At 40.7% G+C, this 18,139-nt stretch overlaps 1 protein-coding gene across 9 annotated transcripts in view; it reads right to left on the bottom strand.

Moving 5' to 3' along the window:
* Window positions 1-18,139, bottom strand: part of EPRS1 (glutamyl-prolyl-tRNA synthetase 1) — a 40,564-nt gene that overhangs the window by 15,614 nt on the left and 6,811 nt on the right. For 5 of the 9 annotated variants that reach the window (XM_053383120.1, XM_053383127.1, XM_053383118.1 and 2 more), the window contains exons 6-19: window positions 17,761-17,855; window positions 16,762-16,888; window positions 15,676-15,868; window positions 14,764-14,935; window positions 13,151-13,384; window positions 11,590-11,674; window positions 10,710-10,769; window positions 10,383-10,403; window positions 7,784-7,894; window positions 6,747-6,883; window positions 5,778-5,985; window positions 5,205-5,317; window positions 2,062-2,179; window positions 948-1,331 (exon numbers count right to left, since the gene is read on the bottom strand). In XM_053383120.1, the coding sequence (XP_053239095.1) occupies window positions 948-1,331; window positions 2,062-2,179; window positions 5,205-5,317; window positions 5,778-5,985; window positions 6,747-6,883; window positions 7,784-7,894; window positions 10,383-10,403; window positions 10,710-10,769; window positions 11,590-11,674; window positions 13,151-13,384; window positions 14,764-14,935; window positions 15,676-15,868; window positions 16,762-16,888; window positions 17,761-17,855 (2,058 nt within the window). The remainder of the gene's footprint in view (window positions 1-947; window positions 1,332-2,061; window positions 2,180-5,204; window positions 5,318-5,777; window positions 5,986-6,746; window positions 6,884-7,783; window positions 7,895-10,382; window positions 10,404-10,709; window positions 10,770-11,589; window positions 11,675-13,150; window positions 13,385-14,763; window positions 14,936-15,675; window positions 15,869-16,761; window positions 16,889-17,760; window positions 17,856-18,139) is intronic. The other 4 variants (XM_053383121.1, XM_053383126.1, XM_053383119.1 and 1 more) reach the window with 1 other exon arrangement.

Below are 18,139 nucleotides of genomic sequence, written 5' to 3'. Positions count from 1 at the left end.
GAAAAGTAGATACGAAAGTTAGGATGCACACGATCAAGTTGACAAAAAGAAAAAATCAGGAAGAGGCTTAATAGAACCCATAAATCATCATATGCCCTTCACTTAATGAAGCTATTTGAATGTAACCAACAACTAAGGTTTTGCTTTGCATAGAGTGCTCCTTAACTGAAGTTTTATTTGTATTCTATGGGATGGATTCAGGTATGTAATAAGATGGGGTTCGTCAACCTGGGAAGGTAGCCCAGCTAGGAGAAGGGAGACTCTGATCCTAAACCTCTGCTGCCTTGCAGGGTATATCTGGGAGAAGAAAAGGCTAAGGAGTAAACCCTACACAAATCCAGAATGGAGTCCCTAAGACAGATGGATGGCACCTTGTATGCCTCCTTTCAGCAACTCCTGCAGCCAATCTGGTGCCAAATGTATTGCTCTGCTTTCCTTTGGATCACATTAGTGCGGCAGAGAGGGAAGTCGCAAGGTGAATACACCAGAGCAGGAGAAGGGGGATCGTTCTTTTCTGGCAAGCTGCAATGCTTGTGCAGACGGAATGTTCGTCATAGTGCAACACTGATCTCCACCCCGTCCAGAAAATGGGTGCAATATCCACTTTCACATAGTTCAGCAAAGATACCAGAGGGCCATTATTTTGGGGACATTAATGGGGGGGGCAGAATTAATCACCACCACTTTTAATTAATATTTTATCTTTTGACACTTCTACCATAGATGGTTTTTTTAAAAATCCCTTTTCTCTCCTGCCAGACCTATGTTTACCATCCCCAGCTTCTCCTGTTCTGTTAAGGTTAGTGGTAGTCCTGCCCAAGGAGTTATTCTTTGTCTATCTACTTTTATAAATAACAGAAAAGACAGATCTATCATCCACCTGATACAAGGTTGCAACGATCACTTCTCAATTCCTTCTTATCCAGGCTTATTCTTCAAACACTAACCTTGGGCACTTTTTCTGCTTTTAGCTTCCGAACCACTTCCCCTTGCTCAGCTACTTTATCATAAAGAGACTTGCTGTCTAGATGGGTGGCACTGGCAGCCTCACACTTGGAAGGCTGGGCCTGAACTGCAGCGACCGGAGGATTCCCAGGCTTGTAGTCTTGACCCGTCTTCTCCTTGTATTCTGCTTTCAAGGCTAGCAGCTGTTTCACGGCAGCATCAACGTCTTCCTTTGCTGCTTTCTTTGATTTCAATTCACGAACTGCATCTCCTTGGGCAGACACCTTGCTGTAAAGAGCCAAGTGGTCTTCGACTGAAGCAGGGGCTGCAGCATGAGAAGCGTCAGCCACAAGTGGAGCAGATCGTCCTTTCAGTGCAGTACCAGCCTTGGGAAAAAAGAATACATGTCTTTACAATGAATCAAACTGGATGAAAGAGAATTAAAACACTGCTGGTGAAAAACTTGCCGTTTCAAGTAGAACCGCAGCAAAGTTGGTCAGGGCACTTCAATATGCAAAGACCTACTACAAATGTCTCTTTTATCCTCCACCCACCAAGAACAGGATAGCACCCAATGTTTGCAAAGGAGGAGAAAAACTGAAAATAAACTAAAATAGTATATTTTAATGAATCAACTTTGGTTAGCATAGGTGTTTCCCAAGTCTGATTACTAGTTCTGTGCTGTTTAAAACCTGGAACACTTTTATAGCAGTGTAGTTTGCCAAACACCTGACCATCTTCACTGCCCTCATCTGAACCCATCCCAATTTGTCTATATCCTTCTTCAAATGCAGGGGTCAGCACTGGGCACAGTACTCCAGATGAGGTGAGACCAGCACAGAATAAAGTGGAAGTGTTACTTCTCATGACTTGGAAACCATGGTTCTATTAAAGCAGCATAAAACTGCATCAGTCTTTTTGCAGTCAGGTAAGACTGCTGACTCATGTTCAGTTTCTGATGATGATGATTTATATGACAAGACTATAAACCTGGAGTTCTTTTTATATGTGCTGCTGTCAAGCCAGGTTTCCTCCATTCTACACCTGTTCTACAGTTCTGCCAGGCATCCCAAACATCCTTCTGACGAACAATCAAAATACACTAGGTTTCCTTACCTCTTTCTTTGCCGTTTCTGCCTTGGTTTTCTCCTTAGATCCAGATGTTGGCATTTCTTTTGTATGCCCATCAGGGATATAAATCAAAATGCATGGGGCTTCTTTACAGCTGTATGGACTACAAAGATTACATCAATTGGTTTTTTCATGATTATCTCCCATTGATTGGCATAATATAGAAAATGTGAATACAACACTTCTAAAATACAAGCATCTAAATTCCAGCGTGAGAAAGGGTTAAGCGTGAGCTCAATTTCCCTGCTACGTTAATGGGATATGTAACTTAGTCCTATGCATATTTACCAGGCAAATCTCCCATGGTTCAGTGGGACTTACTCCCAGGTAAAGGTGTGCTACAGTGCATCGGTTAGATCTATGTAGTTCTTTTCACACTGATTGTAATTTTATACATATCAAAAGAACATGTATTTGTATAAAAATAAATGCACATATGAAAATTGTAAAAATAGTAATACCCCCAGCTGGACAAACTTGTAATTTATTTCAGCATCAATATCTGCTTACTGTTTGTAGTCTTGCTGTTCTCCTAATGGTATCAGTCTAGCAAAATAGTAACTAATCTGAGGCGTCCCCAAAGCTTTTGAACCTCTGATAAAACAGGTTTCTTATTTACAGCATTTTTTCAGTTATCTGCCATTTCACAAAGGGCCAAGTGCCATGGGAAGCCAGTATAAGAAGAGAAAATATGTGTCCATTGCCAAGGAAACCAGAATGATGCTCCTGTGCCCCAACCCAATTATGCTTAGTTGAGCGGCTGGGGCACAATGTGCATGTGATGTGTATCCTATTGAAACTAATGCAGTGCAGATGGCCAACCTCTGCATTCTAATGCACAGCTGTTGCTCCGCACTGCCCTATTTTCAGTGGGATGCACCCCCAGATGCATATCCAAAGCATGCATCTCCATCCAGTCAGGCATAGCGATGAGTGCCGAGTGCTGGATCAGGCTGAAGAGTGGTGACTTTCAGCACAATATGATATGCCAGAGAGTAATGGCCTAGTTGCTTGAGGATAGCAGGATTCATTTCCTCGTTTTTTTCCATGAAGTGCCAACATATCAGGGGTTCGATGGCTGTCAACTGGTATGTGTGTTAGTGAAATGTACAGAAGAATAGAAGGCAAACACCAAAAAAGTCCAACTATTGTGATGAGATGTCCAGCCTCATGAAAATTCAGTGCAGCAATAGTAGTACAGTGCTACCTCGGGTTACATACGGTTCAGGTTACAGACACCGCTAACCCAGAAATACTACCTCGGGTTAAGAACTTTGCTTCAGGATGAGAACAGAAATCGTGCTCCAACGACACGGCAGCAGCGGAAGGCCCCATTAGCTAAAGTGGTGCTTCAGGTTAAGAACAGTTTCAGGTTAAGAACGGACCTCTGGAACAAATTAAGTACTTAACCCAAGGTACCACTGTATGCTAAAATGGAGTTAGGAGTATAATAATAGTGGATAGATAAAACCTTTACATTTTGTTATCTGCATGGTTCAACAAATGGGGGGGGATATACAGCCTGATATTACAGAGAACAGGATGCCTGATGTTCAATTTGTTCAAGAGGACACACAAGAGCTACACACACACACATACTTTTCTAATCATTCTGCTCCAAAGGCACTTCTCTATATACTTTTGCAAAATGCATTCCACAAGCCTCTAATTTTGTATCTACATGGACTCCTGACAAAACAGGAATGTTTGGAATATGAGTATAAGTATGGGAATTTGTGCTGTGAAACTCTGCAATGGCCATAACACACTTATCTACCGTATTTTTCGCTCTATAACACGCACCCGACCATAACACGCACATAGTTTTTAGAGAAGGAAAACAAGAAAAAAAAATTCTGAATGAAACAGTGGATGTATCATTTTTGTGCTTCATGCTGCGGCCACAGACATGTGATTTGACGGTGAGTTTGGGGTAGCCCAATGCAAAGATCCTGAGGATCCATGTGGATCCATGCTTTGTAACCACGTTTTTGCACCATTGCAGCCCCAGGCAACAGTGGGTGCGTGATTTTTTTGGTGCAGGCTGTAGCCATGGACATGTTATGAGATCTGATGGTGAATTAGGGGTGACCCAATGCAAAGATCCTGAGGATCCATGTGGATCCGTGCTTTGTAACCACGTTTTTGCACCATTGCAGCCCCAGGCAACAGTGGGTGCGTGATTTTTTTGGTGCAGGCTGTAGCCATGGACATGCTATGTGATCTGATGGTGAATTTGGGGTGACCCAATGCAAAGATCCTGAGGATCCATGTGGATCCGTGCTTTGTAACCACGTTTTTGCACCATTGCAGCCCCAGGCAACAGTGGGTGCGTGATTTTTTTGGTGCAGGCTGTAGCCATGGACATGCTATGTGATCTGATGGTGAATTTGGGGTGACCCAATGCAAAGATCCTGAGGATCCATGTAGATCCGTGCTTTGTAACCATGTTTTTGCACCATTGCAGCCCTGTTTTTGCATCAGATCATTGCTATGTGATCTGATGGTGAATTTGGGGTGACTCAATGCAAAGATCCTGAGGATCCATGTGGATCCGTGATTGGAACCACGTTTTAAGTAGGGAGGGAAGAAAAAACATAGAAGCGACAAGGAGAGGGGTGAGCAGAGAAGCAGCTGGCTAAGAATGCAGGAGAGGGGTTTTACCGGAGGAAGGAAAGGAAGGCAAAAGTCCCCCCCCCCACAAGCCAGCCAGCTCTCTCTCTCTCCCCCCCCCCCAACCTGCATGTTGCCTTCGAGTCGCAGACGCACGGAGAGGACTTAGAAGGACGCTCTGCTTGCCTGGAGGGGAGGGGTTTTCTCTGCTCTTTGTTCCGTTTGAGCAAACACAGTAAGGAAACAGAAGCGGGTGGGCAGTAAGACCCTGAGGCAGAATGCAGGAAAGCAGCAGCTTTCCTCCCTTCTCCGGACGTTTTGATATTTGCCTGATTTTTGCCTTCACTCGCGCTTGTCAGCTCCAGGGACCACACATTCGCTCAATAACACGCACAGACATTTCCCCTTACTTTTTAGGAGAAAAAATCTGCGTGTAATAGAGGGAAAAATACGGTAATTCTACGGCAGAACATACCAAATGGATAAACAAAAGGAATGCGTTTCCAGTTGCTCACCTAATAGGCTCATATGGCTGATCACAAATATAAAAGCCTCTTCTCTGAATCTGTATTATGTCTCCTTTTTTCAGATCTTTAAGGCAAGGATCACCTAACATCAATTCTTCTTGCTGTAAACAGGTTAAAAATCAAGTCAGCATTACGTCCCATGAACAACACAGTATACGTGCTAAGAATTAGCGTAGTGGCATTGCAAGGGTGAGGCCAGCCCAGGAGGAAAGACACATCTTGCTGAATACTGAAAGCCCCCAATTTACAATATGGCAACTCATTTGGAGAGCCAATATCTATAAGGAAGAAAAGCAGGCATACAACCAATATGGTATAGTGGCTAGAGTGTCAGATTTTGATTAGGAAGACTTCAGCTCAAATATTGTCCCTACCACAAAGCTTACTGTGTGATTTTGAGGGCTAGTCACAATCACACAACCTAAGCTAAATTGCAGATTTACTGTGGTAGAAAAAACTCCAGGGGGGTGGAGTGGGGAGACCGTATTTGAGCTCCTTGAAGTACGAGAGAAATTTTTAAAATGTAATAATAATATAAATAGGTGACATGTTGCAAGCTACCTTGCTATTTCTGTTGACATACTGCTTGAAATCTTCCTCTTTGCCCAGGACAGGTTTGGTGATCAAGTGCTCATAGTTGACACAGACAGTAGGGATGGGAGGAGCACGAGGAGTTTCTGCCAACCAGGTGATCTTAGCAGTTTTTTTGTAGTCCTTATTCTCCAAATTTAGTTTAGCAACAATGGATGTGATTTTCCCAGCGGAGTTCCTACACAGAAGCAGAACACACTGTGATTAAATAGTGCAAATAAATGACTGGTATAGTATCTAGGTTATATCAGTGGCATGCAGTTAACTTGCTTTGTATAGAGAAGTTTAAATAAATATATAAATAATAAAATAAATAAAATAAAATAATTTATTATTTGTACCCCGCCCATCTGGCTGGGCTTCCCCAGCCACTCTGCATGGCTTCCAACAAAGATTAAAAATACATTAAAATGTCACACAGTAAAACTTCCCTGCAGGGCTGCCTTCAAATGTCTTCTAAATGTCAGGCAGTTGTTTATCTCTTTGACATCGGATGGGAGGGCGTTCCACAGGGCGGGCGCCACTATCGAAAAGGCCCTCTGCCTGGTTCCCTGTAGCTTTGCTTCTCGCAGTGAGGGAACCGGCAGAAGGCCCTTGGTGCTGGACCTCTACCATCACATTCAACAGTCAAGCTACACTCGGCTGGATCTATTGTGAGATGTCACTTCAACTTATGCAATTTCTGCTTGCTGCCCCGCAGTTGCAGCTCCCTTGCAGCATGTCCTAACAATCCCTTGAACCCCCAAGAACAGCTTCTGGAGGTGCAGAAGCTTGCAGTTGGGTGGGGGAGACAGATAACGGAACTGTGCTTGAAGTATTAACAGTCCCATCCATTACATACTTTTCTTCAATGTTTAAAAAGCCAGACCTCTTGTTCCCAATAAAATTCTCGACGATGGAATTCAACATCCCAGCTTGTTCCAAGATCCAGAAACTTACTTGTGTATTTTGGTGACGATTATGTTGCCCCAGTTAATAAATGTAACCATCTCTCCTTCTGTCAACGTCTCTGCATCTGCGCCTTCAATCAGCACTTTGGGACTGTACCATACAGGCTTCAAGCCAACCTCAGCATTCTGCATGTTAACGAGAAAGAAAAGAACTTACCCAGATGCTTGGTTAAGGCTGCAATCCTAACACGTGCCCAACAATAAGCTCCACTTACTCATAGAACTTAATTCTGAGTAGACGTGGTTAGGGTTGCACTGCAGGTTTTTGCTTTAGAGTATAACACACCAATTCATCCTAGAATACACAAATGCTGAACTTTGCAGGAGAGTTTGCTATTAATGTGAATTCTTCTTTGGATTGAAATGAAATGGTTTAAACTATGAGCTGGTCCATCCTACTTGCCTGGGGAGGAAGAACTGCTATGCTCAAGCCAGAAAGGCAAAAGATGTGAAGGGGGTAAAGGTAAAGGGTCCCCTGACCATTAGGTCCAGTCGCAGACGACTCTGGGGTTGTGGCACTCATCTCGCTTTACTGACCGAGGGAGCGGGTATACAGCTTCCGGGTCATGTGGCCAGCATGGCTAAGCTGCTTCTGGCGAACCAGAGCAGAGCACAGAAACGTGAAAGGGGTGCCCCTTCCTATTTCCCATCTCTGCTGATAGGTCCCCCAGCTTCAGAGCTGGCATAGTGTTCTCCCTGGTTTGGGGATGTGCCAGGGTGTATTAGACAGTTAAACTCCAGGGGCTCCCTCAACCTGCCTCAGCACATACATCCCAACTCTAAAATAAAAACTGTTTTCTCTCAAGATCTTTCCCAGAGTGCTAAAGAGCATATTATGTCACCTTGCACTCCCATTTTACTCTTTCATCAGCTCTGCCATCCATGAGCTAACTAATCTTACTTTTCCTTTGTTACATTTTGGAAGTGTGGAAGAATGGTTTCAAGCAAACTTGGGAATACTACACAAGTTCTCTGTTTTACAGTGCATTACAGTGTCTCTTAAAACAAAACAACTAACTAGCAAACCTTTGGATGCTTGGCGACTTCTTTCATCTCTTCTTGAGCTTCAGGAACGTTTACTGTGACTACTTCATTCTTCAGCAAAGCAGTGTAGCGAGGTGCCACAGGATCTATAACCTACATACCAGGAATAACCAAAAATAATCACATCTATTCAGTACGCCCAGAACAGATTTTTAAAAAATCAGAGTTATGTGAACTAAAAAGTGTATGCATCATTTAGGAATATTAACTGGTATTCTTTGTGTTACTGCATCTTTAGTCAATAAGAAAAGAGTAACTCAAAATCCACAAGAGTTACACACTCTCCTGGCCTTCCACACAAAAAACGGATACCTCTGGTTTAGAAATCATCTAAAACTTTACATATTTAGTAGAGGGCAATAAATGTTATAGTTCTGGGCACAAAGCAAGTAAAAATCCTAGAAATCTTGTACCTGTGTAGATTACAGGTAACTCTGAAAGTTGGCTTAAGTCTTACAGGATAAGCCAATGTATGCATGCTAGAAAGCAAACCCTACTTGAGTTTCAATGCAGCTTATTTCTAAGTAAACGTATGTAAGAGTGAAGCCTTAGTGTGCAATTATGCTGAACTCACGGGATCAGTTTTTAAAAGAACAATAGATTTCACCCTTAGTTATTATCAACACAGGACACAATTCCATAATTTCACTTTTTTTCCTGTGAATTTCTTCCGTGAAGTATGTTTTCCGGCATCACCGTTATTCAACAAAATCCAGGAGCAGCCACATGGCCGGGCAGGGGGCATGGAGTCACTCTCCCAAGAGCAGTATCACTACTACTTACTAGGATGGTGCAGGAGAAAGTGGGTGGCATGACTGTGGTAAGGTAGGGACAGTGTGGGTGTGCCGACAGAGTCAATCTGGTACTCCCACCGGTGCTCCTGAGCAACCCTGGCCTCATTGTCACACTTCCGCATCAAGCTGCGGCAACACCTGCTGGGAAGGTGGCTCCATGCTCCCACACTCCACCGACTGCCCCTAACAACAGTGTTAGATCACTATAATAAGGCAAAATCACAGCAATGAACTCAAGAATAGCTTCTCCTCTCTTGCATTACCGACAAAATAGTTTTCTACTCTATTCACAACTCAAACAGAACAGCCTCCAGGTATTTTTGCTTCTGCTTTTACTGCACTTGCTTCTTTATCGGTTTAGGCTTTTCAGTCTCTCTTACAAGGCCTTGCTACTTTGTACTAGCTGGAGGTATTAAGGCTAGTAAAGGAATGGAGAAATGATGTACACACATACAAAACTAGCTCATCTGGGAGAGAAATCTGAGGGCAGTATTTATGTATTTATTTTTAGGTTACATGTGAAAACAGTGACTTCTAAGGAAATATCCTATATTCTGCTCTCCCAGATTCTAGGGTCATGAGTACAATAGTGTTGCAGGAGAAAATTAACTAAAACAGGTTTTGTACCTGAAGTGAAACAACGTACACATTACTACTGATATGGATGCTAACTAGTTGGAAGTACTTGAAACACACATCACTCATATTTCCACCTATCAATAAGAAACACAAGGAAATTGTTGACACCCTGGATCTGGGCACCCCAGGAGTCTAAATTCAATAATCTGACTTTGGATTAGATCCAGGTATCAGCAACACTTGTGTTACTTTTTAATAGGTGTGAAGAGGTATAATTTTCTTATCAGTATTCACAAAAAAGCAAAACTTTAACTGCTCCACAGCTAACCAGCGCAGTTTGTTGACTGCACTAACAAACAGAGGTTATTTGGGTATACTTGAATTAATCTAACTGTTAAGAGTTTGCTTTTCTCTAGTGCTACTGACTCATTATTTTTGCTTTCTCAGTAGCTCAATACTTGGTCCTACAAACCAATTCAATGCCTTCGCTTTCACTCTTGCCCCAGGGTGAATGCATAAGGCAGCATACAGTGCCAAGAAGTGAACAACAACATAAATTTAAGGCCAATGGTGTTTATAAATTTGTTTGGCACACTAGTGTCCATCTATGCAGCAACAAAAAGAACCAATTGATAATCCCTCATATAAAATAAAGAGAACAAATGACAAGGGCTTTAGGAGAATACAAGACACATGCCAGGCAAGCAAATACTTAGTTCTGGGGCAAGCCTCCTTGAAAACAAGCAAAAATCCAGACTCAAGTTAAAAGAATAAGAACAGCCACAGAGTTGTGCAGACAGACACAAACAGTTCGCCTTATTATAGTGTCCAAGCATCTGCTGCCAAAGAAGCGACTAACCATGTCAAGATGCAGTATTCCTTATTTGATGCTAAATTAAGACACATCAGATGAGCTTTACTTGCTGTCTGAGAGAGAAAATGTTAACGCCTTCAGTACACTGCAGAAAGGCAGCATGTCCAGCATTGTAAATTAAAAGTGACACTTTCTTCTCCGTTGAGAAATTCAGACTCAGATCATTATTTCCCCTTTAGAACAGGAATAATGCATTTTAAGATGGAAATACACAGCTCTTGCTATGTAAGCAAACGTGGTTGTGCTATGAGAAGTTGCACAGTGATGGCTTATGCTATGTATGCTTACAATACTGTAAGCTATATGCTAAGGCTGAAAAAGCGTTAAGTAATACCTTCTTACAGATAGCTCGCAGCTTGAAAGCAGAAAAATGAAATGCAGAATTTTCATCAGAGTTTACATTAGCAAAATATCATTATCTCCCACACAATTCAAGAACAACAATTCAGTATCAGACTGGCAGAAGTCAGCAAGATTAGTGTTAGCCCTGGTTAGCAAGAGGGGACATTCCATTTTCCTGAAGATGAGGAGCAAGGTGATGCAACATACTGCATTAGCTAGTCTTTGAAGAGCATTCCAAAGAACGCTGGGTTCACAACCAGCAACAAGAGAGCAGGTGTCAATCAGAAATGTCATCAGATCAAAATGGAGGAGCATGTACCTTTTTGTTAAACGACCAAATTTTATCCCACTCCATGTTTACAACTGATCGAGAGGAGCCCTGTAAAAGATAATGGGAAGAGGGGGATAGGAGAAAGAAAGGCCATAAATCTTGATGGTGTTATTTGTTGTTGCATTTTGAATTACATCTTATTTACTTTAACCATTCCTCTTCCACAGCCTTACTTCTTTACAAAAATAAACATCCTTCCTCAGGACTAGAAATAAGTGTCTTGCTGGGGGTGAGAGGAATCCATCAATAAGTAATCATTCTTTGTTGCAAAATAGAGACGATCTTCTTTAACACACTATGCTTTCTTAAAAGTTTCAGGTATAAGTCTGAGGGTAAATTAAAGATGGATCAATTGTCCAGTTAGATATTGAACATGCTATAGTTATTTGATGTATTGTTATTTTCCAAATGTTAATATGATGTATCAACTTCTTTAAATCATAATCCTATGGTCCCTGGTAGAGTATCTCAGAGAATGAGTGGTCTATGTTTCACAGTAAGGTTGGTAGTACTATGGGAAATATAGCCCAAAAACTTGTAAAAGGCTACCCATGGATTGGACAACTGAACAATCAAAGTCACAAGAGGAAGACTTTCCTGATGTTCTTGAAAGAAGGACTCGTCTATAAAATGACTAGATCTACAAAATAAAAAAAAATCCTTCCAGTAGCACCTTAGAGGCATGCACACTTCTTCAGATGCACACGAAAGCTCATACCAATAACAAACTTAGTTGGTCTCTAAGGTGCTACTGGAAGGAATTTCTTTTATTTTGTTTCAACTACGGCAGACCAACACGGCTACCTACCTGTAACTAGATCTACAAAGACACTCCAGCTGAAGGGAGAGTGGACATGCAACCACCTACCTGTGCAGCAATAAACTGTTTCAGTCCTTCAACTGTCATGCCTCTTCTTAGGACACCACGCACAGTTGGGAATCTTGGGTCATCCCTAATAGAAAGGAATTTCTGCTTAATTTAACAATGCAAAACTGTGACAATATCAAGAAGCCTATGTTGAATAAACTTGGAAGAGAGGATTCTTAAAATTCTCTTTTTATTTTGGCTCTCCCAACAGCCTGCACATCTTTCTTTTATCCTGCAAAAGCTGCGATACTGACTTTGATGAATTCATAGCAACCTGCTTAATTCTTGGGTATTTTCCCAAGAACAGCAGGCATCCCATAAGCACAGATCAATATAAGGACCAGAAGAGTGTTTGCTGGAAATGGTTTTGCTGAAAATGATACAATGTATATCTAAAACACTATATCAGAAAGTAACAGTAATTTTTCAACAAACATGCATGCATTGTACCATTGATTTCTTAAATAATTACATAGTTACCCAAGGGATGTTATTAACATTCATACCAAACTTTCTGAGACTTTAACTCTCTTATTTTTGGAGATTTCTACTCATTTTGCTTAATTTATATGTAGTAAAAAGTTGTCAACAATGACACTTGAGAAGAACGAGCATCTTTCCAATTATATTTTTTGGGTATACAAGTGACGTGAAGAAAAACTCAATCTGGTTAACCTGGTTAATGTAGTACTAATAATTGTGCAGGTGGCCATGGAAAAGTAAATTAATCCACCATTCCTTTTGCATGGTTTTTGTTACTATTAGGTAGATTTCTGCCACATTCTGTTCCCCATGTTTGAAACCTCAGTTGAAAAGGAAAGATTACATTAAAAGAAGAGTGCAGGGAGACCCACACACTTTCCCTACTTTGAACCTACATATTCAAACATTGCTCATCACAAAACTGAGCACAAAACTCCACCCCCATCATTCTGCCCGGACACTGAGGTCCAGCGCTGAGGGCCTTCTGGCAGTTCCCTCGCTGCAAGAAGCCAAGTTACAGGGAACCAGGCAGAGGGCCTTCTCTGTAGTGGCACCTGCCCTGTGGAACACCCTCCCATCAGATGTCAAAGAGAAAAACAACTACCAGACTTTTAGAAGTTTAGGGAAGCTTTTAATGTTTGACGGACTATTGTATTTTAATATTTTGTTGGAAGTCGCCCAGAGTGGCTGGGGAAACCCAGCCAGATGGGCGGGGTATAAATAATAAATTATTCTATTTATTTATTTATTTATTTATTTATTTATTTATTTTTGTCAATAATTCTGAACAATTATTATCTGAGTTTGAAAGTCTAACACTGACAGTTAAGAAAAGTTGTTTGATTAAAAAGACTGAGCAAGGGTATTTAAAATATATTGACTAACACAATATCTAGCAAGTTGTAAACCTGTTAATTTCTTCATTCTTTGGAATGATTTTGTAAATTAAAAAAAAAAAAGCCACATCAACTTATTTTTAGTGTAAGATACTGCTTATGAAAAATTATCTATACACTGATTACATTGCAAAACAAATGTGCACATTTAACTCCTACCACGTTTAACTCCTTTAACATACCAGCCATCCACTAGCCCTTCGTTGACAAACCAAGTGAGCTTCCTTTTAGACAATACAGTGTTGTTGAGGTTTAAGCGGCTGTACTCCCAGATATATGGTTTTCTTATTTCCAAGGCTTCAATAATCCAGTAGAACTGTTCATCTCTGTCATGATATTCTGTTGTTCTTAATGCATGAGTGACACCTTCAATACTGTCAACTATGGGACAGGCAAAATCATACGTGGGATAAATACTGAAACGTAAGAAAAAATGCAAGTAAGGTTCATGTGCACACTGAAAGTGTTGAGCACTGCACACACTATTAATAAATTTAATAAGCAATCTCTAAAGCAACAGAAAGATTTAGCCTGTTGTGATGACTACTGTTAATGAAAGAGGAAAAAAGAACTTTCTACTATCTTCAAACCAAGCTCAAACACTATACTGTACAGTTGTACCTTTGTTCTCAAACAAAGTGCTTGTGCTGTAATGTTCAGGTTTTGCTTCTGTTAAATATATAACAGAAGCAAAACTTTAACGTTACAGCACAAACACAGTAGTTATAGTGAGTGAGCTAGTTCCAGGAACTAGTGAGTGAGGTAGTTCCACAGTAATTATAGGAAATGAGCTAGTTCCAGGAACTGCTTTTCTAGAATGAAAAAGTGAAAGAGAAAATAGGAAGGTTTTTCTTTTGAGCTCACTGATAGTAGAGGATTGAGCCCAGCTGTAACTGTTCATAAAGCAAGCTTCTTTGGAGCAAAAAATTAATAGGGTGAAACTCCGTTATTACCCCAAATCCCTTTTTACTGAGATAGTAAGAATGTGGGGGGAGCAGGGGGCCACCTGCAAGGAAGAATACTTAACATCTTCCATGGCTTCCAATCCCAGCAAACCCCCCCCCCCTCTCACACACACACAGTGTGTGCTTTTTCCCAATTCACTTCCCATTTCAGATTTGGGAGGGAGTAGAAAGAGATTAAAAGGAGGAAGGAAGGGTTAAGAAACCGCTCTCTAATTCTCCCTGGAAAGTGCATCCCCAGTCCACAGTAGTATTAGGATGGGATCCCCTCAAAATGTTATCTCTGCCCAGTGTTTTAATCAGACAAAGCTATGCTGGCAAGGCCAGAAGCTGCTGTGAAAAGAAGAGGTTTTCCATAATACTGTTGGGATTTCATCAGGCAAAGCAAAACTCAACTTAATTTGATAAAGGGCCAAAGATAAAGACACCAATTCAGTGGCCCCATCCACACTTAATGAGAAACCATCGCTAAATTTTAAGTATGGTTTAGCAAGAATGTACAGTGTGCTGGGCAACACTTCAAAAATTCACGAGTCAATCCTCCCCTGGTCTTTCCTTTAGCATGCTGAGGAGGAAACAAACCAGAAATTGGCTTGGCATGACATGTGAAACAGCTCTTGTGGATTGTTAATAGAGAAACAAACCATGAGTGCTGGTTTGCAGGTAATGACAAACCAGCATCTGGTTTGCTTCCCTCCCTGTGCACTGAAAGAAGGACTGGGAGAGTCTCTCATTCTGCAACTGAGAGCACAGTAGCCTGAGGCCCACTACTAATCTCACTGTAAGTGGCCCTATCACTAAGTGAATTGCAAGTCCCATTTCTTAACACATACTTGTACTTATTTCCTGTTCGTGGATGTGGCTGGTTTTTGCAACGATAAAGAGTTGGGTCCCTCATGCATCCATTGTTACTACTCATGTCGATTTTTGCTCGTAGACAGCAGGTCTGCCCATATTCCGTTCCCTTTTTCATTTCCTCCCACATTTTGAAGTTCTTCTCAACAGCTATAAAACGGCAAAGATTTAGTTCAGATTTAATAACCCAGCTCTGGTACTATGAAATATTATTTACCAAAAGTGAGACACCTCCAACAAGAACGGAGCTAAAACTGACAGCAACTCTAGCCTAGCAGGTATTTTGGCAATGACTTTAACTAAAGAGTTTAACATTTTCTCATCTGAAATTCCATTGATTTATTTAGCTACTATTGTCTCTTCTGACTGGCAGCATCTCTCCAGGATCTCAGATAGAGGTCTTTCCCAGATCTACAACATGATGATCTTTTAACTACATATGCAAAAAATTAACGAGATCATCATCTGAGGCCCATTTTTGTGTGCCTCCTCCATGAGAGGTCCAGAGGGTGGCAATACAATAATGGGCCTTTTCTGCAGTGGCTCCCCATTTGTGTATGCTCTCCCAAGGGAGACTCACCTGGTGCCTTCATTACATATCTTTACGCACCAGACAAAAATGTTCCTCTTCAACCAGGCCTTGGGCTGATTAGCATGCTATGTTCTTCTAAATGTGTTGGTGGGAAGTGGGTTCTTGATTTGTTTTTGTTACTGTTATGTATTTTGGGTTCTCATTTTGTATTTTTATGTTGTGAACCATCCTGTGATCTTTGGTTGAAGGGTGGTATTCAGATTTAATAAATGATGATAATAACAACAATAGTAACAACAAAAACTAAGCAACTAATTAACAAAGCAAATAGAGATGGAAGCCAGACAAAGCATCTTACAGTTATTTCTGTGCTTGGACTCTGTTCTTTGCTCTCGTTCCATTTTCATTTGTTCTGCTGGCGTATCATCTACATAAGCCTTCCCCTCATGAATGAGCTTCTCAGCATATTTCATTATGGTTTCAAAATGATCCGAAGTGTATGTGAATTGGTCTGGTTTGATGTGCAACATTGCAACATCTTCCAAGATAACCTGAAGATATAAATGTTGAAAGGATTAACTTGATATACAAAAATCCTAGTATGAAGTCCTCTCACTGACAGATCTTGCCTTTTTCACCTGATCCATATTTTCACCTGATCCAGTAGGTCTTTGGGGGTTGCGGTTGCTTACAGAGCTCTACAAAATAACTTCGAAATCTTACTATGTCAATTTAGTTTTTTCTAAATGCTTAATTAATCCAGAGAATAACAATTTCTGCATTTCTGAATTGTGCATGAGGATATCCTAGATCTCACTGCCAATTTCAACCTCTCGGTACCTTCTGATACCATTAGCCACTGTTTCCTTCTGAATAGGTCATCTTAGGTGGGAACCAGAGCCATCCAAGTGAAGAACAAGATCCTCAGTGCAATTATAGCATGCCCACTTGGCTTCTTAGCACTATTAATGCATATGCATTGGGGTGAGAGAGGTTCATTTGCTATCAATGTGGTCTTTTAAAAAACACTTTTTAAAAGCCCAGCTTCACAATGAATCAGGCTCTGTACTTGATTTCATAGTTTGCATTGTAAATCAAATAAATCCATAAGAGAGAGATCTTCTCTAGCTCTGTTCATATTTTATTCCAGTGCAATGAGCTTTTCTTCTCTGTTGTTTCATCCCATATCACCCAAGGTAACTTTTGAAAGCCTAGAAGCACATGGGTGAGGCCAAACAGCCAACTGTCTGCTGAAAAAAGCAAGGACAACATTTGGGTGGAAAGGACTTAGGTTCAGCCCCAGGCTATTCCTAAAGCACCTGTGTGAATGATACCCTTTGTGTTATGTAAGGTGTCCCCACCCACTCCATAGCTAACAAAAAGAACTGTATAGAAATCAAAACAATTTCTATACCCAGAATGAGATATCATTATGAAAAGATACCTTTTCAAAATCTTCTTTTTCTTTTTCTGGATTTGTATCATCAAACCTCATGATCAGTTTACCCTTGAAGTTGACCTGGTAGTGCTGATTCAACAGAGCAGCTTTTGCATGTCCAATATGCAAGTATCTAGGCAGAAAAGAATGTCAAGAAAAAAAGAACATTGGATACAAGGGGAAAGTAAAGTAAAACATAGAGCACGCCAAAGGAAGAGGCAAAATAGTAGTATTTCCCTTCTTTAATTGCCACTGTAAAGTATGTTTTGTTTAATATAAAAAAAACTTAAAACTTTTTCTTTCAGTCATAACTTCATAGCCTCTTGAGAACAGAATCCAATTGTTTTTGGACTCAGACCAAGTTAATGTTTGAAGTCAGTGACTTAGGAATTGTACATGGACACACCACCATTCTTTTGTTTAAGGTACACTTTATATCACTTTCAAGACAAATGCCTACCACAATACTCAATAACTGATATGGCAAAAACCATTCTATAGCCTGATTATCATCAAAAAAAAGCTCAAAAAAGAGGCTCCAGAAGGAAGGGAGCAAGGAAAGGAAAGCCCTATCCCCTAAGTGAAGCTCCACTCACAGTTCTTTCGATACAGGCCTATGTAAGCTAAAATATTTAACTGATAAAACACAAATATTGTGAATCTTTACATTTCCCAATTAAAAGAAATGTGAGCTAACAGTAATCATGCAGAACACTGAGGTTTCCCAGGACAGAATGAGATGGAAATAAAACTCTCAAAATATACTTTATTTTCCTTCATGTTTGACACATACATTTTTCAGTTACATGAGAAGGGCATCTAAAGATAAGCAGTTTCATACAAAAGAACACGCTTTAAAAAGTAATTTAAAAGTAACATGGTTTTTAAATTCTCCTTTCCTTATGAAAATTACAAGAGAAAATCCATTCTCTATATCTTTCACACTGCGAAAAGAGTGTGGGTTTAAAAGTCCTTACACACACCAACCTACAAATGTCAACTTACCCACTTGCCTCAGGAGGAAATCTAACAATGACTTTTCCCATCTCTGCTCCAGGGAGTTCAACAAATTTCCCAACATCTTGCTTCTTCTCTGCTGCCTTAAAATTAAAACAATGAATGAAATTATTAAATCACAAACTGAGCACAGAAACACACAGACTTCTATTATGAAAGCTAAGTTAGCAGTAACAACTGAGTGAGTAAATAATTATCTGAGATGGGCTCTATGAACAGCAGCACAAGTTCAATGGGCTGGATCCAGAGAAAAGGCGGCTGGCGGAAGAGGATTTTTCTGCCACCTCATTCCCCTGGCAGCTCTACCCCCCCCCCTTGTGCCCCCAGCATCTAGAATGGGGACCTTCCAGTATTATCTTTCTGTTAC

The sequence above is a fragment of the Podarcis raffonei genome, chromosome 3, assembly GCF_027172205.1.
Source record: "Podarcis raffonei isolate rPodRaf1 chromosome 3, rPodRaf1.pri, whole genome shotgun sequence".
Classification (NCBI taxonomy): Eukaryota; Metazoa; Chordata; class Lepidosauria; order Squamata; family Lacertidae; genus Podarcis; species Podarcis raffonei.
Note: the sequence above shows the minus strand (reverse complement) of the source record. Positions and strands in the feature narration are given on the sequence as shown.